Source organism: Malania oleifera, chromosome 9 (genome assembly GCF_029873635.1).
Source record: "Malania oleifera isolate guangnan ecotype guangnan chromosome 9, ASM2987363v1, whole genome shotgun sequence".
Taxonomy (NCBI): domain Eukaryota; kingdom Viridiplantae; phylum Streptophyta; class Magnoliopsida; order Santalales; family Ximeniaceae; genus Malania; species Malania oleifera.
Genome location: NC_080425.1, coordinates 77,459,249 through 77,481,822, shown reverse-complemented (window position 1 = coordinate 77,481,822; position 22,574 = coordinate 77,459,249). Strand labels below are relative to the sequence as shown.

General features: G+C 38.1%; 2 protein-coding genes across 2 annotated transcripts; both read left to right on the top strand.

The window, feature by feature from the left end:
- Positions 1 to 5,426: 5,426 nt before the first annotated feature.
- LOC131163517 (uncharacterized) lies at positions 5,427 to 5,882 on the top strand. The gene has a single exon (XM_058120109.1). The coding sequence runs from the start codon at positions 5,427 to 5,429 to the stop codon at positions 5,880 to 5,882; it is 456 nt and encodes a 151-aa protein (XP_057976092.1).
- Positions 5,883 to 7,453: 1,571 nt separating this feature from the next.
- LOC131163516 (uncharacterized) lies at positions 7,454 to 10,145 on the top strand. The gene is made up of 4 exons (XM_058120108.1): positions 7,454 to 8,174; positions 8,329 to 8,558; positions 8,880 to 9,153; positions 9,391 to 10,145. Exons 1-4 carry the CDS (start codon positions 7,454 to 7,456, stop codon positions 10,143 to 10,145), a joined length of 1,980 nt encoding a protein of 659 aa, XP_057976091.1.
- Positions 10,146 to 22,574: the final 12,429 nt, after the last annotated feature.

Genomic DNA, 22,574 nt, shown 5'->3' with positions numbered 1-22,574 from the left:
ATTAAAATATAAAATATCACTTTTTTGAAAGTTTGAATTATCGTAATTGAATATTTAGTTATTTATTAATCATTATTATTATTATTATTATTATTATTATTATTGACCTTATTGGTCACGTCCAGTTTTGATTATGACAAATACTAATTGTGTCTAATGAGTGTTTGAGGTTTTGTGTAGGAACTAAAATTGTTAAGATCAAGATGAGCACAAAGCAAGTAAAGCTTAAAAACCAATTTATATTCAGTATTGTAATATATTTCATTTGTGAAAATTGGTCTGTAATAGTAATTAGGGCTTTGGTTTGTAATAAACTCACACACATCACATGCATGATAATACATAAGTTCAAACAAACCATAAATGAAAAATGACCTTAGAAGGACCTTAGGGTTTTCCCTTCTTTTTAGTGTCTTTAATTGGACCCCAAGTGACCTTAGGACACTCACCTTTACACTTACATGTATTAGGCACTTGAATAGAGTTTGTATGTTTCGAAACTGGACCGCAATGCACACTTGGTGCACTTTTGGTCGACCGACCAAGGCAGTTCATTTTGCCCTGGTCGACCGAAACAGCCTAGGTCAACAGTTGACCAAGGCCTTGGTCGACCGAACCTGTGTAGTTCAAAACCCCCTGATCGACCGAAACCCTCTCTGGTCAACAAATTGACCACCTGGTCAACCGAGCAAAAATTGTACTCCAACTACTTGGTCGATCGAGGGTCCTCAAGAAAAATCTCAACGGTCTGGTTGACTGAACTAGCCAGTTCAAAATGGTCAGGTCGACCGAACCTCGGAGAAATGGGAAATCGCCCACTTTCGGTCCACCAACCACTCAGTTCAAAAATGCTCTGGTCGACCGAACCATATAAGTCCTGGTCGACCGAACTTGTTCTGGTCGATCGGACCTCTCGGGTTGCCCTGATTTTTACCGCGGCTAAACATTTTTTAAATAGGGTTAAAATATTTGAAATGTCATTAAACTTTCGTAATAATACCCAATAGGTCTTTAACGGTCATATCTCTTCCCATGTCTATATATATGAGATCATTTGTGCAAATTAGAGATAGATTAGCCACTCTGATTATGAGAAATTATCAGAAATTTTCAAATCCTATAATACTCATATCTAAGCCCCAACCACTCATACTTACCTTCTCTTGTTGCTCAAACTCTTTGTAAGTTGATTGAGTATTTGTTTGGAAAGGTTTACTCTCCTTGTTCTGTTTGGTTGACACGATTTTATTGAGAGCTAAACCTAAGTATTCTTAGAAGATTTTGTTAATAAGTCTCTCCTAAGAAAACTTTTATTTGATCTTCTGAGGTTGTATATCCATTTCAATATCTTGAGAAGATCGTATAATATTTTGGTTGCAAAATTTTTTCATAATCACTTTCAAATATCTATTGAGCTTTATATTGAAAAATAAATTTGAAGAGATATTTGTTTATGAATAGTGATCTTTGTTGCAATATTCATTCACTCAGATATCCTTTGTTGAATACAAAGATTGAATATCTTTTTGCAAACCAAACACATACATTACTAGAGCATCATACGATTGAGAAAACCCGCTCATTGAAACATATATATATATATATATATATATATATATATATATATTGTTTGGTTAGTATCTTTGTGTGAACATCTTGCCTGAATATCTTGTGATACAAAGATTGTTTGATTGATACTCTCACGCACTTGTTATACTAATAGTAAATATATATATATATATATATATATATATATATATATCTGAGAGTTGAAATATTGGACCACACTGAGCTTACATATAATATCATTTGTGGTGTATGTAATTGCGCGTATTTGGGTACATATCTGTTTTACACGAAAGCACAATCACTGTACCATTTAATTGTAATACACATCTGTTGTATTTTCAGGCACGGGCCTGAAGAGGAGAATAGCCCTGGAATAGTTCCGAATTGGCTTAGACCCGGTTAGGAAAGTTAGGTGCGCCATCCTGTTAAGGCGTGTAGGTTGAGATCAGCCCCGCTAATTGACCTGGTTAAGGTTGAGGTCAACCCTGTGCTAATTGATCTGGTTGTAATCGGTGCCGCTCCACCCTTACGTGAGCAATTAGTGGAATCCTTGGACTTACGAGCTAGAGGCGGGGACGAAGGCATAGTTGGCCGGACCCTGATAACATATCGTGTGTTTGTGTATATTGTCGCACTTTATATTTACCGCACGTGTATGTTATTATGTGAATGATGCACTTGATTTAAATTTTTGCATATTATATTTATCGACGTATTTGAAACTGGATAGAAAGACCCTAGGTTGTAATACTCAGCTAACATTTAGTTCTACCTAAGAGAAAAGTTTAAAATTCCAAATCACCCCCCCTCTTGGGAATACACCAATTCTAATAATTATGTTTGGTTAACTTGAAAGAGATAGGATAATAGGCAAACTTTTTTTATGACCATGATAATAATTATTTAAATTATATCTACAAAATTATCCTATTTTATTATTAACAAAATTAGTGTTAAGCGCCAAAAGAATTACAAAATCATCAAGTACACCTATTTTATTTTATTTTTGAATGGTTGAGTCTCATTAGTTAAGCTCTTTTCTTTTCTAAGATTATTTAGTCATCTGTAAAATTATCTAGAGTCACGATTACTCATTGTGTATCTTGCTGGTAACCATGTTTTACTCATTGTAGTTTAGGCATGATTTAACCGTAGAGATTGATTAATTGAAAATTTTTGGATTGTAAATTACGGTAAAATATCATAGAATGAAAAATTATACAAAGAAAATTTAAAATTATAAAGGTCAATTTCATTTCATTCTATTATATTTTTACACATCAAACAAAAAGTAATGTTAAACAGAATGACGGGTATGACCATCATGACCCCATGTGATAGGAGGTAGAGCCCATGAAACTTCATCAGCCACATCTTGCCACATGGATCGTGATGTTAGGACTTGTGGCATGCAATATTTTTTCTCAAACAAATTATTAGATTACACAATAACTCATCTCTTATTTTATATCATTTTTCCTACGCTTTTCAAAATTTGAGCATGAGATCTACGTTGAGAAACTTTAAATGGTATTTGGAATGATGAATTTCATTGCTTGGAATTGGATATGTGTGGGTTTGATAGAAAAAACCTCAATATAATTTGATTATACATTTTTCTTATATTTGAAGAGGTTTTAGATTTGAAGTTTTATTGGATTTGGATAAAACGCAGTACAAAATTAGATTAAAATTTATCCAAATCTAAAGGTAAGATCCAAAAATATCATGCTCCTAAATGTAATGTTTATCTAAATTCAACAAAATCCAAATCCACTCAAATGAAGTTATTGCAAATTTTACTTTATTTATAATAAGGAAATGCTACTTACACTCTACACATATTATTAATGCCTTTTTTTTTTTTCACAATGAATTTAACTCTTCTCTTTATATTTACTTTCTCTCTTGTAAAATTAAAAGTAAAAAGATAAAATTGTCATGTAACTTATTAAAAAATAAAAATAATTGTTTTCTTTGGGCAATGATGGCATTTCCCCTATTACAAGGGCAGCTTTTATGCATTTATTAAATAGTCCATTTGGGCTTGATTTGGGCATTTTGGTGTGTACCCTTAAATGGGCTTTGCAATAAAATTGACTTTTTTGCAAGTGCATATTGGGTGGTTACCTCTCTACCATATTGAGGTAATATTTAAGGGCATTTGGTATCATTGTTAAAAATTAAAAAAAATAAAAATAAAAATAAAAATAAAAAATCAGAAATAAAAATTTAAAATTAAAAGCCAGCAACCTATTTGGTTAACATTTATAAAATTAATACAAATTAAAACCTAATTTTTTTTAAAAAAGTTTGTTTTCATTTTAAATCAAAATATTATAAAAATATAATTAAAATAATAATATTACTGATATGCCCATAATAAATCACACTAATGAAGGCAGGTCAATGTTTATCTCGCACTCTCTCCGGGCCTGACATTCTGACGAGTGATTAGCTCCGACCTAATAAAGAGGAGGAGAGATCCACATCGACACTCTTAATAACTGAGTGATAGACGCACATATTTATTGCTGGAGAGCGATTTACGCCCCCGTGCAATAAATCCGAGCCAATCGGCGGTCAACTCAAGCCCCTATAAGAAGGGAGTTGGAGAAAAGGTAAAGGTAAGTGACAAAACACTATTCTATTATTGCGTTTAGCCTTCCTAAAAGCGTTCCTCTTACTTAGGCATCGAAGAGGTCTCCCGGAGTACACCCCGGGTCCTCCAAGCCTTTCTTCTCTTCCTCTTTCAGGTCAACGGGAGTCGAAGGAGCATCCCCATTATTTTCATCCTGTAACAGTTGGCACCGTCTGTGGGAACCTACTTTTAGGAGGCGATACTATCTTACTCTCGACTTTCAACATTCCAGCAGTGCCAAACTCGCGCAATTCTACCTCGTTCCCTGCTACAAAAGAACCATCCCAATCCATCCAATCCACGCCGACAGAGTCATCAAGTGTTAGTAGGGAAGCGTTCCTCGCTTTCCAGAAGGAAATGAAGGACATGCTCAACCAACTCTTACAACAGAAGAGCCAAGAAGGGCACGTCCTCCCCCAACCGCAGGAGAATCTTAGCGCAGACAAGCAAGCTAACAAACCAGTGGAGAAAACCTAACCCAACAAGAAGGTAGAAGATGCAAATAGCGTGGACGTCAATCAACAAAGATCCACGGAGCTTGAAGAAAGAATAAAAAAGATAGATCATATAGAGAAGATGATGAAAGAGGGCAGAACCAAACCCTACTATGGGAAAGCATCCATGAGGCCTTCGGAGCCCCCATTCAATAAAGAAATCATAGAGGCTCTGTTGGGCTTTTGTGGAGCCTAGTTGTGTCTTAATTTGGATGACGACCCGACCTCCGTTTAATTAGAGATTTCTATCCTAAGGCTTAGTCCATGGAGCGAAGCCGTACTCGTGGCCCCTGGGGAAAATTTTTGGAGCCCATTCAGAACGGAACGCTAGGCGCAACATAAAAAAGGGTGCTTTCGGGTGATTAGGGTTTGTGTGGTTGTATTCTTGAGAGACAGCGAGAGCGAGAGAATTGTATCGCCGCACTCTCTGTGCTTCCTTCCTGATAATATTGAAATCCCTGCAACTCCGTGGACGTAGGCAAAATTACCGAACCACGTAAATATTGTCTTGTGCGTGTGATTGAATTTTTTCTTTGGTGTCATTCTTTCTCAATTTGTTTCTCACAGGTTTCGGGAATTTGTTCGTATATTCCTAACAGGCTCCATTGCCAAGTAGATTCAAGATGCCTACTTTTGACCGGTACGAAGGCTTATCAGACCCAATTGATCACCTAGATAATTTTAAAATATTGATGCAGTTGCAAGGAGCTCCAGACGCAATCATGTGTCGAGCTTTTGCAACCACCCTTAAGGGTACTGCTAGAGATTGGTACCGCACACTACGACCCGAATCCATCGGTTCCTTCTCAGACATGGAACAACTCTTCACCAGCCACTTCCTTAGCAGCAGGAGGGTTGCTAAAACAACTGGCCATCTCATGAGTATGGCGCAAGGAGAGCATGAGACTCTAAAAGATTTTATGCATCGCTTCAACACGGCAACTCTAGAGATTCGCAACTTAGACATGGGAGTTGCACTAGCAGCCCTGACAACGGCTCTCCAGCCTGGAAGCTTCTTATACTCACTGGGGAAAAAGTCACCGGTAGACATGGATACGAGAGGAAGTCGCCTCAAGCGGAAAAGGAAAAACAGTAGCAGGGAAAGAGGAGATCCCCATAGATCCGCAAAAAGACACGAGACTAGTGTGCTACACGTGGGTCAAAGGATGAAAGGATAGCACAACAAGTTTTCCACCTACACACCCCTAAATGTACTGCGCTCAGAGTTACTAATGCAGATCAAAAGGAAAGACTACATCTCGTGGCTTGAACCTATGCGAATGCCTCTACATAAGCGGAACATGTCCAAATTCTGCGCATTCCATAGGGATCACGGCCACGACATAGAAGAATGCATTCAATTGAAGAAAGAAATTGAAGTCCTAATTAGAAGGGGACATCTGTCAAGATTTATAAAGAAAGAAAATCCACAAAGGGAACCACTCGAGCAGAGAAGGCATGGCGCAAAAGAGAAGGAAGAGCAAGTCATTGGGGAAATTGCGGTGATCTTCGGAGGATCCGCTAGTGGAGGAGATAGCGGGAGTGCACGCAAAAGTTATGCTAAACAGGTGCTGATGATGGAAAAGGGGGAAACCAGTAGCAAACGAAACAGAAAAATGACGTCATAATCTTTGACAGTGGAGACGAAGAAGGAGTGCAGCAACCACATGATGACGCTTTGGTGCTCTCTCTACTTGTGGCCAATTACATGGTCAGACGCATATTGATAGACAACGGTAGCTCGGCCAACATCATGTTTTGGTCAGTCCTAGTTTGAATGAAGATCGGCAAGGAACGACTCAAGCAGGTCTCGACCCCCTTGGTAGGATTCGGAGGAGACACTGTTCACCCCTTGGGTACAATCACGTTACCAGTAACAATAGGGACGACCCCGCAGCAGGTAACAACATTGACAGAATTCCTGATGGTCGACAGACCTTCGGTATACAATGTCATCTTGGGTCGCCCTTTCCTTAACGCAGTTCGGGCTATAACGTCAACATACCATCTTAAAATCAAATTCCCTACACCACAAGGGATAGGGTTTGCAAAGGGAGATCAGGCCGTGGCTCGGAGTTGCTCTGTAATGGCCCTGAAAGGGAAGATGGAGGCTAGGGAAGCTCTAACGGTGGAAGATCTAGAAGTGAGGGGAGAGTATCCTCAGATTAGTACGGTAGATGAAGATATCAAGCACATACCATTGAAGGGCCACCAAGAGAGGAGTATACAGATCAGGGATCAATTGCCCGAAACCTTGAAAGCGGAGCTGACCGAACTATTAAACGAATTCACTGATTTGTTCGCATGGTCGGCTGCAGACATGCCTGGCATCGACGCTGCAGTCATAGAGCACAGGCTGCAGGTCGATCCCAACCATAGACCTGTGAAGCAGAAAAAGAGGAGCTTTGCAATGGATTGGATCAGAATAATCGATGAAGAAGTGACGAAGTTGGTACAAGCCAACTTCATCAGGGAGGTAGACTACCCGGAGTGGTTGAGTAACGTGGTTCTAGTAAGAAAGCATAACGAAAAATGGCGCACTTGCATAGACTTCACTGACTTGAATAAGGCGTGCCCAAAAGACAGCTTCCCTCTTCCCCGAATCGACTAGCTAGTAAATTCAACCTCAGGGCACGAGCTCCTCAGCTTCATGGACGCCTACTCAGGATACAACCAAATCCCCATGAGTTGAGCAGACGAAGAAAAAACGTCTTTCATCACCGAAAGGGGTCTGTATTGTTATCGGGTGATGCCCTTCAGGCTAAAAAATACAGGAGCCACATATCAGAGATTGGTGAATAGGATTTTTAAAGACCAGCTTGGAAAAACAATGGAGGCGTACGTGGACGACATGCTGGTGAAAAGCTTGGTAGCGGAGCAACATTGCAAAGACTTGAGGGAAACATTTGAACTCCTTCGACAGTACCACATGAAGCTGAACCCATCGAAGTGTGTGTTCAGTGTTTCTGTAGGAAAATTCCTGGGCTTTATGGTGACTCGTAGAGGTATAGAAGCAAACCCAGATAAAATAAGAGTGCTACTGGAGATGGAGGCCCCACGGACAAAAAAGGAGATCCAAATTTTGACAGGGAGGATAGCGTCCCTCAGCAGGTTTATCTCTTGCTCAGGGGACAAAGGCTTACCTTTCTTCAAGTCACTACAGAAGAAGGGAGGATTCAAATGGGGGGAGGAGCAGGCCAAAGCCTTTGAATTACTCAAACAGTACCTCAGATCCCCTCCACTCTTAACGAAAGCAAAGAATGGGGAAGACCTTTACCTTTATATAGCATCCACAGAAAGTGCCGTCAGCTCTGTCTTGGTTCGGGAAGAAGGCAGGAAGCATCAACCCATCTACTACACTAGCAAGGTGCTCAGCGGAGCCGAAAAGAACTACTGCAAAGCCGAAAAAGCTGCGTTCTCCATCGTTTGTGCAGTGCGAAAAATTGAGGCCTTACTTTCAGGCCCACAAAGTAATAGTGTTAACAAACCTCCCGATGAGACAAATTCTACAGCAGCCGAAGAGTTCGGGAAGAATGACTAAATGGTCAATTGAGTTAAGTGAGTTCGACATACAATATCAACCAAGGCCCGCAGCCAAGGCCTAGGTGCTCGCTGATTTTACAGCAGAAAGGTTCTCCGACTCATCCACTAAGTCAGACGTATGGACACTACATGTTGATGGGTCATCTAACGCTGCTGGAGGGGGAGCTGGATTCATCCTTTCGGCCCCTGATGGCACTGAAACCCTTTTCGAACTGAAGCTTGAGTTCACAGCAACCAACAACGATGCGGAGTATGAAGCTTTGCTAGCAAGCCTGCGCTTGGCAGAAGTATTAGGGGTGGCACAAATCAAGGTATTGAGTGATTCTCAGTTGGTGGTAGAGCAACTGAAAGGAGAATTTGAAGCTAGGGATCCAAGAATGAAGAAATATCTCGTTAAGGCCTAAGAATACGAGAAAGTATTTGTTCGGTTCGATATAGAACACGTACCGAGGGCAGAAAACAAAAAGGCCGACGCACTCGTGAAATTGGCCTCAGTGACCGAGGCGGAATGGAAAGACGCTATTTATCTGGAGCGAATAGGGAAACCATCATACAAGGAAGACAAAGTTAACTCAGTAAAGTCCGAAATCAACAAGAATGATTGGAGGGCGCCTTTGTTCCTTTTTCTCCAGGACGGATCCTTACCAGAAGACAATAAGGAAGCTCGAAAAGTGAGAAGGAAAGCGGCAAGGTATACGCTGATAGGCCGGGAGCTGTACAGACGATCTCTAACACTGCCCTACCTTCGTTGTCTAAACGATGAGGAAGGGACATACGTACTAAGAGAAATCCACGAAGGAGTGTGCGGAAACCACCTTGCCAGTAGGGCCCTAGCTCACAAAGCCATGCGGCAGGGGTTTTACTGGCCTACAATGAAGAAAGACGCGGTCAAGCTCGTCAAGAAATGTGACAGATGTCAACGATGTGCAGCTGTACCACACGTACCCTCTAATTTACTCTCCCTTTTAACCAGTCCCTGCCCTTTCGCATAGTGGGGAATAGACATTCTTGGACCTCTACTGCAAGCGACAGGTCAAAGAAGGTTTTTATTGGTAGCAATAGATTATTTCACTAAGTGGGTAGAGGCTGAACCTCTAGCCACCATAACAGAGCAGAACATTACACGCTTCGTGTGTACATCAGTGGTTTGCCGTTACGGCATCCCCTGGGCGATAGTTACAGACCACGGGAAGCGGTTCGACAACGACTGCTACAAAAAGTTCTGTTCGGACCTAATTAAGCTCCTCTTCGCGTCAGTGGCGCACCCCCAGAGCAATGGACAGGTAGAGAACATGAATCAGACGATACTGCATGGACTGAGGACGCGACTCGAATCCATGCAAGGTAGATGGGCAGAGGAACTCCCTTCCCTTATATGGGCATATCACACCACCAAGAGAGCAGCAACAGGTGAAACCCCTTTCATGCTTGTTTTTGGCGCAGAGGCAATCATCCTAGCAGAGGTAGGGATACCCTCTTGGCGAAGACAGTACTTCAACGAGCAGACCAACAATAAGGAACTCAGATCAGAAATAGACCTGCTGGAAGAGAGACAGGATCAGGCGAGTTTAAAAGTTGCAGCGTACCAGCAAAGGGTAGCAAAGTTCTACAACAATCGCGTCAAAGTACGGAATTTCCAGGCAGGAGACTTAGTCCTGAGGAAGACACGAAACAACCCATCTGAGTCAGGGTCGCACAAGTTAAAGCCCAACTGGGAGGGCCCTTACAGGGTCACAATAGAGATAAAACCAGGGACATACAAGTTAGAAGATGTAGGGGGGAAAGAAATTAAGAACACATGGAACTCGGGAATGCTAAAAAAATACTATTCTAAAAAATCCGCTTTTTGCAGCGCTGTAATAAAAGTATCCATTACAAAAGTTGCGCTACATCAATAAAGTTTGAAAAATTTAAAATACAAGTTCGGTTCCTACAAACTAGTTGGCTTTACTCCTTTCACCAACTTCCTCCTCCTCCCCTTCTTCATCCTCCTCTAGATCTTCCATAGACTCAGGGCTCTCGTTGCCATAACCATGAGAGCTTACACCATCAAGAGGAAGCTCAGGATGTTTGGTCCTTACTTGATCCCGGCATCTCCTGAATCCCACTCGATAAGCTTTGGAGGTATCAATAACGAACTGGTTGGAGTCTTTATACTCCTTTACTGCAGTTCGGGAAGCAGTAGCAGCAGCAGCAGCTTCTCTGGCAGGTAGTTCCTCCCTACGAAGGCGATCGACCTCTACTTGTAGAGCCCGCTCGCGGACCTCGGCCTCGTGTAGTTCGTTCTAAGCAAGAACATACTTCTCTCGGGCATCGAGTGTCTGCCGGTACATCTCCGCAACCTTCTCCTCCTGGGCTAGAGCCATCGTCGCCAGCTGTGGAAGAATACAAAGTAGGAATAGTTAGCAAGACTATGTATAAGTCCAGAAGAATAAAGCCAGTTAAGTAGATACCTGGTACGAGGTATGGCGAATCTTCACTGAGAGAGCGTCAGGAAGGGTGCACTGGGCCTGCACAAAATCCTCAGCGTGCACAGCACGACGGAGAGCAGAGGCAGAACGGGTCGGCTTGTGAAAAATCGCTTCAATTTGGGCATGCGGGGTTGGAGGAGGAGCAGCATGGACCTCATCAGTAAGGGCGCCAGAATCACCTACCGCAGGTGTATCCCTTTGAGAGGATTCTCCTTCGATCTCCCTTCTCTTCTTCCTACTCCTACTCACCCTTTGCTTCCTAGCTTCTCCCATAAGAGATTCATACCTAGTGAAGTCCATATCTGCAAGGATAAAAGAGAAAAGGAGTAAGAACACCAACACTAGAGACAATATCTAAACATACACATATACATAATTAGGGGGAGGAATGACTTGAGGAAACGGGGCTGATCCCCCACTGCACGAGGACACACTCTTCGAGCAGCTCCTCATGAGGGATAATACCCTGTTCACCGAGGACACGAAGTTCTTTCAAGATGGCCTGCTCTTCGAGGGAAAGTCTGGGGAGGAGATGGCGCACCCGAACTACAAAGGAAAAAGGGGTGAAAGAAGAAAAGATGAGTTAGACGGATAACCTACTAGTAAGCCTTGCAAAAGAGGGTGAAAAAAAAGATAGACAACGTTACCATCAAGAGGAGAAGACTAGACAAAAGAGCCCGTGTAATTCAACTCTCCCGAGGCAAAGAAGTAACGAGTCTTCCAGTTATGGATGGAAGAACTGCATGGTGAGAAAAGTTTATAGCTTGGTAGAGAGTTGAAATGATATAACTCCTTCTCCACAAAATAAGATTGCATTTGGAAACAACTTCTAAAAAGAGGAACTGTAGGCTGATGGCCCAAGCGGAGCAGAAGCAAGGCAAAACAGGTGAGCGAAAGATAAGAGTTCGGGACGAGTTGAGAAGGTGCTATGCGGTAAAAACGTAATACGTTAAAGACAAAAGAGGGAAAAGGAAGCCTAAGACCCAAATCTAGATAATCGGTATAGAGGCAGAGCTCCTCGGAGTTTTGATCAAGAGATGACTCAGAAGCAGATGGCAACCTAACAATAATATTTAATAGTATAGCAAAAAAAATGACGAACGTTCTGCAGGTCGAACGAGGTGAGGTCACAACGAGCTCTCCGAACTGTAGTAGGAACCCTTAAAGGCTGTGAGGAAGACTCTATAGGGAAAACAAAGCCTAAACGAAACAATACCTAAACCTAAGGATCAAACGAGCAAGCACCAGCAAAAACAAAGAGGAAAAGATGTCAAGACAGATCAAGACAGTAAAATTTCACACACAAACATCTAGGCCATCTTACAAGAAAAGATCAAACATACGAAGCTAACGCAAGAACAATGAAGAACATGAAGAACAACAAAACAAAAATGCTATAGAGAGGGAAAGCGTACCTAGCACCCAATGGGGGACTTGTGGAATGAAGAAGAGAAGAGAAAGAAGGAGTCCTCTCAGAATGAAAACGAGTATGGAATGAAAGAATCCACTGGCCTTTATAAAGAGAGGAGGGCACGAATCCCTGTGGCGGGAATCTCAAGAGTTTCTATTTACAAAAAAGATTGCGTCTCGAGGGAGGAAAAGAACACAAAAAATCTCTGACAAATGGCACGGATGCAGCTTCCCAAAGACAAATGCTACCTCGGAAAGAACGCATCGCCTCGGACACGACGTTAGACGGATGACCATAAATGAGAACTTTCCTCCTACCCACTTCCCAAGGACAAACGCTACCTCGGAAAAAACACATCGCCTCGGACATAACGTTAGACGGATGACCATAAATGAGAACTTTCCTCCATCCTACTTCCCAAGGTGGAACGCATTTAAAACCTGCTTTTATGTATCTCTCGCAGGACAGAAGCATGCAATGACGCCTCGGAAAGGTGAAACAACCAACAGATGAGCACGACTCATCTGGAGAATAGGCCAAACTGACGAGCACGACTCGTGAGGCCAGAACAACCCAATAGATGAGCATGAGTCATCAGGCGGATAGGCCAAACTGACGAGCACGACTCGTGATGCCAGAACAACCCAACAGATGAGCACGACTCATCAGGAGGATAGGCCAAACTGATGAGCACGACTCGTGAGGCCAAGACAACCAACAGATGAGCACGACTCATCAGGCGGATAGGCCAAACTAACGAGCACGACTCGTGAGGCTAGAACAACCAACACATGAGCACGACTCATCAGGCGGACAGGACAAACTGAAGAGCACGACTCGTAAGGCCAGAATTGCCTAGCAAAGGAGCATGGCTTAATAGACACAAAGGCCCAACTAACGAGCATGACTTATAAGGCCAAACAGCCGAGCAGGTTGGATAGCTCAGCCAATTTCCCTCCATGGGACAGGTCTGACTAATCCCTTTATGGAGTCGGGCAACTTAGCCAATTTCCCTCCATGGGACAGGTCGGATTAATTTCCTTTATGGAGTCGAGCAACTTAGCTAATTTCCCTCCATGGGACAGGTCGGACTAATTTCCTTCATGGAGTCGAAGAGCACAGCCAATTTCCCTCTATGGGACAGATTGACAAATCCCCTTCATAAAGCAGGACGAACAGGTCGTCCAAGCTTCACTCCAGGGAAAAGGTCGAACAGCTCGGCCTGGGCAATTCTTCAAAGAGCTCGAAAGAAACAGCTCGGCAAATCTTTAAAGAGCTCGGAAGAAACAGCTCGGCCTGAGCAACTCTTCAAAAAGCTCGGCAAAAACAACTCGACCCGAGCAATTCTTCAAAGGGCTCGGACGAAATAGCTTGGCACAAACAGCTTGGCAAAATAGCTCGGCCCGAGCAATTCTTCAAAGAGCTCGGACGAAACAGCTTGGCCCGAGCGATTCTTCAAAGGGCTCGGACGAAACAGCTATGCAAAACAGCTCGGTCTGAGCAATTCTTCAAAGAGCTTGGACGAAACAGCTCGGCCCGAGTGATTCTTCAAAAAACTCAGACGAAATAGCTCGGCACAAATAGCTCAGCAAAACAGCTCGGCCCGAGCAATTCTTCAAAGAGCTCGGACGAAACAGCTCGGCCCGAGCAATTCTTCAAAGGGCTCGGACGAAACAGCTCAGCACAAACAGCTCGGCCCGAGCAATTCTTCAAAGGGCTCGGACGAAACAGTTCGGCACAAATAGCTCGGCAAAACAACTCGGCCCGATCAATTCTTCAAAGAACTCGGATGAAACAGCTCGGCACAAACAGCTCGGTACGAGTAGCTCGGCACAAACAGCTCGGCAAAACAGCTCGGTACGAGCTGCTCAACTATTCTACCAAAAAAAAAAAAGAAAAAGAGAGGAACACAATGGAGCGTTAAACCCTCTAAGGGGAAAGATGCAGATAAAACCATTATTCAAAATTCTATCTAGAAATTTGAAACTGAGGGGGGGACAACTGATATGCCCATAATAAATCACACTAATGAGGGCAGGTCAACGCTTATCTCGCACTCTCTTCGGGCCTGACATTCTGACGAGTGATTAGCTCCGACCTAATAAAGAGGAGGAGAGATCCACGCCGACACCCTTAATAACCGAGTGATAGACGCACACATTTATTGCTGGAGAGCGATTTACGCCTCCGTGCAATAAATCCGAGCCAACCGGCGGTCAACTCAAGCCCCTATAATTAGGGAGTTGGAGAAAAGTCAAAGGTAAGTGACAAAATACTATTCTACTGTTGCGTTTAGCCTTCCTAAAAGCGTTCCTCTTACTTAGGCATCGGAGAGATCTCCCAGAGTACACCCCGGGTCCTCCAAGCCTTTCTTTTCTTCCTCTTTCAGATCAACGGGAGTCGAAGTAGCATCCCCATTATTTTCATCCCGCAACAATTACAAATAATGCATGTTTAAAAATTATTATAGTAAAAATAAAATTTATTATAATTAATTTTCTTAGTTGTACTACTTTCAAGTTTTACATTACAATAAAAATTTTACTGAACATGACAATTGAAAAATAGGAAAAAGTATTTTGTAATTGGTTTTTTTTTTTTTTTGAAATTTATGTATTTTTATTATATTTAAATTCATATGATCATTTAATTTTGATTTTAATTTAAAAGTATATAAAAAGAATAATTTAATCCAAAAAAATTATTTCTTGACATTAAAATTTTTGGCAACAGGTTGACAAAATAATTAAAAATCTTAAAATTTGATTTTCAATTTTTTGGTAAACAACTGAAAAATCGGCGACAGAAACCAAAAAACCATATTTTTATAGTATGTTTTTTCACTGTGGAAAAATAGAAACAGAAAATAGAAAATAACAACGATACCAAACAAGCCCAAAATTAAAACTCCAACTCCATCTGTATTAGCATACCTAAATTAAAGGAGAGTTTTTACATATTTGGCTATTTAAGACTTTTGATTAACATGCTAGCCTTTTATAATGCATTTATGTTATAATTTTTGACATCAAAGAAAAAAAGACTCTTTTTACACTAAGTACAATAAAAATTATTTGGTTTTGAGAACAATGTTTAGCCTAGAGAGAGAGAGAGGTGAAAGAGGTGAATAAATGAGAATTTGGTTCTATTTTGCAAGCTAAAAGAGTGATGAATCTTGAAGGAATGGAAAGATTGTTCTACTCCTTTAAAAAAGAAAAAAAGAAAAAATATATATAATTTATTTATTTTTTAATTTGGTAATCAAAAAATTAAAAAAGAAAATCAAATTTATAACATATCAACAAATAAAATTTAATTTTTCATATTATTAACTTGTTTTTTAACAAGAAGATGTGGTTAATGGATGGGTGAAATTTAAATCCAAAATTCAAATTCTATGTAAGAAATTAAAAATATAGAAAACAAAAGATATTTTTCACTTTTTATGTAAATTTATAAAATTAGAAAAATAAGGTGATAATTTTATAATTATTTGAAAAATAAGAATAGAAAATTAATTATCTCCACAACTTAAAAAATTTATCATAACTCTTTTTGTAATCCTTAATTTGAAAATATAAAATTGAAAAATATTAATGAGTGTTTTAGAACATGAAAATTCAGAAATTTGAGTGTGAAGTTTCAAAAATTTAAGGCAAAATTAATTAAAAATATTAAAAATTGTTAAAAAAATTTATTATTAATTTCTGCGTTCACATAATCTTAAATCTAAAAAGGTTAATTAAAAATTACAACTCTGAATAAGTGAATCGATTAGACATCAGAGCATCTGGTGACAACTCTCAATTTTCTTATAATTCCTATATAGAATTAGATATGGAAACATACTAAATTCGAATTCAGAGGTCTCTTTTTTCGACTTTATCCTTTATTAAAATTGAAAATGATACCAAAAAAAAAAAAAAAAACCTAAACACTCCAGTGATTAAATAAAAAAAAATTTGTACAACAATAAATTATATTTTTTTATTTACAACTATTAATTAAATATATTATAAGAAAATATTATTTATGTTAAATTAAAAAGTTTAATTTATTCAATTGCTTGTTGATTTAATCAAATATATAAACTCCTAAGTATTAAAAAGGTTAAAACTAAAAAGCAACACATATTCAAATATTAGATGTCAAAGAAATTTAGATATTAAATTAAGCGATTGCTTCAAGTTTAATTTAGAATCGATTGACAAAATCATATTTGAATTCAGTATACAAGACTTAACACTTAATTTTACGAACGCCCCTTAATTGGTCCTACTAGCCTTATCGTGCGGTTTACATTGATCTTATCTTGATCCGACATAAAATGATACAAATATACTTTTTGTATTGCCCGAGACAAGTAATTAGGGAACTCATACATTATTGATTAATACTAGTAATGATTGTTTTAAATAGTATTATTTACCAATTATCATGAAGTTTTGATTTTATGTTTGTTGCTTTTGAGAATGAGAGGAAATGAGTATTTTTAGTAAAAATAACTCTCTAACTTTCTTAATTTTTTTTTTTTTAACCGGAAAGAGAGCCGGGTGTTGACGGAAAGCATCGCCGATCAAGGCCTTGAAGAAGGAAGGATATTTTGTCAATGGAGGGTTTGGGTTTGTGGACATTGTTAACTGGCGTGGTAGAGTTGAAGCAGGGGAGATGCAGAACAGGGGAGGGTAGGGGAGGGGACTGCCTGGTTGTATAATTCCCTGATACAAAAATGAAGCTGATCTGATACATAAATGAAGCTGATCTCTGCCTCTGCTCTGCTCTGCTCTGAATTGGGCATTGAAGTGCAGTTGATCACAGCCGTTGGATGTCTGTCATATGATTTGGGCAGGCAGAAAACCCTTTTATTATTAAACCAATTAATAATCCACAATTAAAATGCAACAAAAAATTTCCTAAACTAATGAAACAATATAAACCAAAATATAATGAATATTCATTGGGAAAAAAAGGGTGTAATTGGGAGGGATGATGCTTTCTCCCTCATCCTTTGTATGAACTCCTTCAAGGCACGTTTTAGTAAAATATTTTCGGGATAAGAGGTAATAGTGTTTTTGGGAAGAGCATAGCCAAAAACCTTGGTTAGCATCAATTCCTTCCACATAACCTATAGTAATATATATATATATATATATATATATATATATATATATATGTTTTATTTAACCGGTAAACCATATCAAAAGGAAGCCAATAATAATGATAAAAAAATAAAAACTATCTATTGATGTTCCTATTAATGAGGAAGGAGTATCCAACAAGACAACTTGATGTCACTCACCACGTGGCAATTTCTGATTGGCTTTGGATATTTGACACATATTACTTACTATTTGACATGAGTTACTCACGTGACATTAATCTGATCGTCCAAATAAAACATAGATTGGACGGCCAAAGTTGCACCACGTCGCCTTCTGAAGACACAACCCTAGTTGTGTCACGAGTCAACATATAGACAGTGACACGTGTTCCATTAACACATGTATAAAAGTTTTCTTCTCTCTCTCTCTCTCTCTCTCTCTCTCTCTCTCTCTCCTCTTTTCTCCATTTCCTTCTCCTTTCTCCTTCTTTCTCTCTTGCGTTCTCTTTTTGCTCTCCTCTCTCCTTCTTTCTTCTTTCTCTCTCGTTCTCCATGTTAGATTACCACTTTACCTAAAAGATTAAGCTATTAGGTTGTGGGCCAACAATGTATATCAAGCTTTAACACTCCCCCGCACGTGCAGCCCGATAGCACGTGAAGAGATAAACAGATGACAAATTATGTCACAGAATAAAGACGGACGACAAGATTAGAACTCAGGACCTCCTGGTAACCAGAGCTCTGATGCCATATTAGATTACCACTTTACCTAAAAGGTTAAGCTATTAGGTTGTGGGCCAACAATGTATATAAAGCTTTAACACTCCCTACATATCTCCCTACATTTCTCTCTTTTCTCTTCTGTTTTCTCTCTCTTTCTTCTTTCTCTCTCACTCTGTTTTTTTTCTCTCAGATCTCTCTTTGTTTTCTTCTTCTTCCTTTCTTTTCTTTTCCCATCACACTTTATTTTCTCCCTCATATCTCTCTTTCTCACACATATCTACTTCTCTTCTCTTTTTATTCTTTTCATTCTTTCTTTCTGTCTATTTTTTTTTTCTTTTTCATTATACCTTATCTCATCTTAGATCTTTTTATTTTGCAAATTTGGATTAGAAGAGAACTTTGGGTTCTTTTTTTATATTTTTCTATTTTTTGGATTTTCCTTTGAATTTTCTTAGCAATTCTCATGAACCAAACAAGAATTAGGGTTGACCTGGGTTCTAATGTTGGTAAGATTTTGACTTGGTAGGTTAGTTAAGATTGGGTTAGTTGGTTTAGATTTGATGGGTCATACATATTTGATGGGTATGGACTTGGATTAAATGGGCTTGAAATGTATTAGGCCCAATTGAGTTATGGGTCTAATTTTATATGATTAAGTTGAGCTGTCTCAGACCCAATTAGGTTTCGGGTCTAATTAAATGGGATTATGGGCTAGGGTCAAAGGTCAATGGTCAATGGACCTAGGTCTAAATTGGACTTGAGTCTTGGGTCTTCGAATCAATTGATTGGGTCGGATCTCGGGTAGTCAAATAAGGGTTATAGGACTTAGGGTAATCAGGTATGGATGTGAAGTAATGATCTAAATCTTGAATCCGGATGACTAATCAGTCTGAATTAAAACTCTTACTTGCACTCAAATCACAAAACTTTGAATTTAAATTTTTACAATTAAAATTAAAGGAACCAACCTTTATCTTCAAATTCCTCCAATCTTTTAGCTTGATATCAATCCTTCACTACTTCTTTGATTCTAGCCCTCTGCTTATCAATCTTTAAGCCTCAAATTTTGCAACTCTTCCTTACAACTTCTCTTATTCTAAATTCTGATATCGTAACCTTTATCTAAGCTCCTTTGAATTCTTGAATTTTCTCCAGATTCACAAATCTCTCAAACTCTCAATTCTTTGGCTCCCACTTTCAATTGTCTTGTGTCTATCTGTCTATGTGTCATTCTCACCCTCAAAAGACCTCTATTTATAGGTCTAAGAAAAGCAATTTGGATTAAATTTGATTGATCAATCAAACTTAAAACAAGTTGGTTAATCAAATTAATTATCCAATTTAAGATGATCAATCATATCAATTAGTTTTTTATTTTTGATTTCTTAACTGTTACTCTTTTGTGCCTATGCGCAGGTGGCATCATGGAATTGAAGCATTTGGCCTTCCCCTTTTTACTATTTTTATTTTTATAGATTTTTTTTATTTTCAATGTAAAAAATTCAATTTCCTTGTATTTTATTTTATTTTTTGTATTTTCTTACTATATTGAAATAAAAAGAAAATTTGCCCAATCTTTTGTATATAATTCCCGAAAAAAATAGGGTATCTATAGCTACATCTCTTTATAAGTTTGTTACTTAGGATGATAGGAATATCTGTCTCTTGGATTCCTAAAGTAATAAATCTATAAAGACAAAAGACACGAATTTTTGACCGGACTTTATATAACAAAACTCTAATAAAAGAAAATGTGTGGATTTACAAAGATATATGAAATCTAGGCCAACTCAATAGACTTACAATGATCCGTGTCAAACTCCAAGACGAGTCGTGCTCTGTCACGTGGCGGGTGATGTCACACTCACGTCACCTTGTTGCAGAAAATTTAAAAATAAAATAAAATAAAATAAAATGAATAGATGCCATGTACGTATCGCCATTGCTGGCTGACATGCAGCCAGCCTTTCCTAATCGAGTCAACTTGATCGGGTCAACTAGAGTTGACTCGGTTTAGACCGGTTGAACCGATTTGACTCTTTTGAACCGCCTATTCAATTTATTTAATTTTAAAATTCATTTTAATTTACTTTTTTAATTTTAATTTTTTAAAAAAAGTAAAAAATGAGAAAAATCAGGAAAAATATTTTAAAAATAAAAAAAATAAAAAATTATTTGAGTTATTTTGACTCGGATAGCAAAAAATGATAAAATAAAAATATCAAAAATGAAGGAAAAAGTTTTTTAAAATCCCAAAAAATTACAGAAAAAATGTTGAAAAATTTTCATAAAATTCTAAAAGGATTTTGGAAAATTATGAGAATGTTTGAAAGACTCTTTTTTTTTTTTTAATATCAAATTTGATAAATTTATTATCCGTATGTATTTTATTTTTGTGTGTGTGCGTCCTAATGATTAAACAAAGGGTAAAGAGGTATTTCAGACCTCATTTATATTCGTTCTGAGCAGAGTTTATCTAATAAGATCACCTCATTTAGAAGCTTTATTAGATATTTCTAAATCACTCATATTTTATATTTTATTTTAAAATTTTAAAATTTATTTATTTTTGAATGAATTAATTAAAGATCATTATATTCAATTTAGAGATAATTGATGGTTAATTAGGTATCATTTGTAGAACGGGTGTGCAGGGAGTGCTAGTACCTTCCCCTTACATGACTGAACTTTTAATCCCAACTCTGATAAATGCAGACCAAGACTACTGATTCTTTGACTTGGGTTTACTCTAAAGGCCAATCAACTAAAAGTAATTAGGTGAACTAACCGTACCTAGAAAAATAATAGGTTAGTGATGACTTCATCGAACTTATAATATTATTATTACTCGTCATTTGGAACCCTTATCTAGCATGTTGTGACAATATTCACTATAAAAAAGTCTGCGACAATATTCACTATAAAAAAGTCAACGTCTATATCATATGACCTTGAAAAGGTAATCTAGCAATAGCATTGAACTTTAAGGTCAATCATGATCTTGGTTTGATTCCTTTTGAATTAGATGTCTCTTATGTGGAATTGCTCCGTTGAGTATCCCAGAAATAGCTGATTAATTTTCAATAGAACTTTTTCTTTATATGGAATCAAGTTTATATTGTACGAATGTTTAGATTTTCCATTAGCATATCTCCTCTTTGTGTGGGAGTATAGTTGAATTTACTTAGCCACACTTTATGACATTCTTTCTCCTTAATTAGAAGAGCAGAACAAAGGAGATGGAAGGCCTTTTAACTTAATTGCCTAATATTTACTAGACTGCTTTTCTTCTACTAGTATATATATATATATATATTGTAACTTTCTAAACCATCTTTATTATTATTTTTTTATATTTTTTCTATTAACAGTGGTGGATCTACATAGAACTCTATGAGCGCAGATGGCTCCATTGAAATTTTAAAAATGAAATTTAGAAAATTTAGTTTTTAGAGGGAGAACCTAAATGCCTATAGAAGGGATCATGCATGTTAACGTCGAATTCTATCAAGGGTATCGACATAGGAAAATATGCATGGTGATCCCCAAATTAGAAAACAATGGAAAAGAATAAATAAACAATCATAAACAAAATACGGATTTGCCACCTTATTTTTTGAAAAATAGGAATTTTTTTTTTAAAAAATCCCAAGTCTACAAAAGTCGGAGATCGAGCTTGGGAGTACATTTGTGCGTTGAGAAGGTGAATATTTAACCATCTTGGTGATGGTTAACTAATCAGCAACCTTAATGGCACCCGTTCATAGAACAATAATCGCAATTGTGTGTGTGTGTGTGTGTGTGTTTCTTCCAATTTTTTAAAATTATGAAAATGATAGGAAAAACACCCTTTCTGATCATCTAGTAAGCATTACTATCTATGAGTACTCTAATATAACTTCTAGAAACTCAGAATATAGCTTTTAAAGGGGGTTTGAAATTAAAACCCTAATTTTGAAGAAAACATGAGGACGGTGATGATTGTGATGATGATAAATATTTGGTTTGAAAAACATTGGGTTTGTATTCGACTTAAAAAACAAAGTTTAGAAAAAGGGGACCGGATTTGTATTATTGATTTTTGAAGAAGGTGAATGAAAAGAGTGAGTCTCGAAATATGTTTTGATGGAATGCATGATTTTTTGAAATCTAGAACTTCATCATTGACCTTTTTGCTTAAAATAAAGAAGACTTTTGAGACAATTTTTGATTTTTTGAAAACATTTTATTGGGTGGAGGCTCCTAACCAACAAGCATCTAATTAGGTGTTCTTGGATTGATTTAATCTAATCCGTTGATTTAGACCATAATTCCCTTCAACCATACGGTCTTCGGAAGTTAAAAAATTTCATCATACCTAGGGATAAGGGGGAGAAAATACTATACAATAAAATCTTTCCTTTATCTCATCATAAGTTAGGATTAGATTTTGAGAACCAAAGTCATGCAATTAGAGACATGATACATTAATAAGATATATTAGAGCGACAAAAGAATGACTTTTCCTTTTTTAGGTTTTTTAATATTCTCTTTTTATAGTTTTTTTAGAAACCAATAACAATAAAAGTAATAACTAAATATCAACAATTATACTAATAATAATGACATACTAACAAATAGC

Bases quoted from the DNA above. Each gene is read 5' to 3' on its own strand.
- LOC131163517 (XM_058120109.1), top strand. From the start codon at position 5,427: ATGTGTCGAGCTTTTGCAACCACCCTTAAGGGTACTGCTAGAGATTGG.
- LOC131163516 (XM_058120108.1), top strand. From the start codon at position 7,454: ATGCCCTTCAGGCTAAAAAATACAGGAGCCACATATCAGAGATTGGTG. The intron at 8,175-8,328 runs GTAATAGTGTTA...CTGATTTTACAG, and splicing joins CTTACTTTCAGGCCCACAAA to CAGAAAGGTTCTCCGACTCA. The intron at 8,559-8,879 runs GTATTGAGTGAT...CTTTTTCTCCAG, and splicing joins TAGGGGTGGCACAAATCAAG to GACGGATCCTTACCAGAAGA.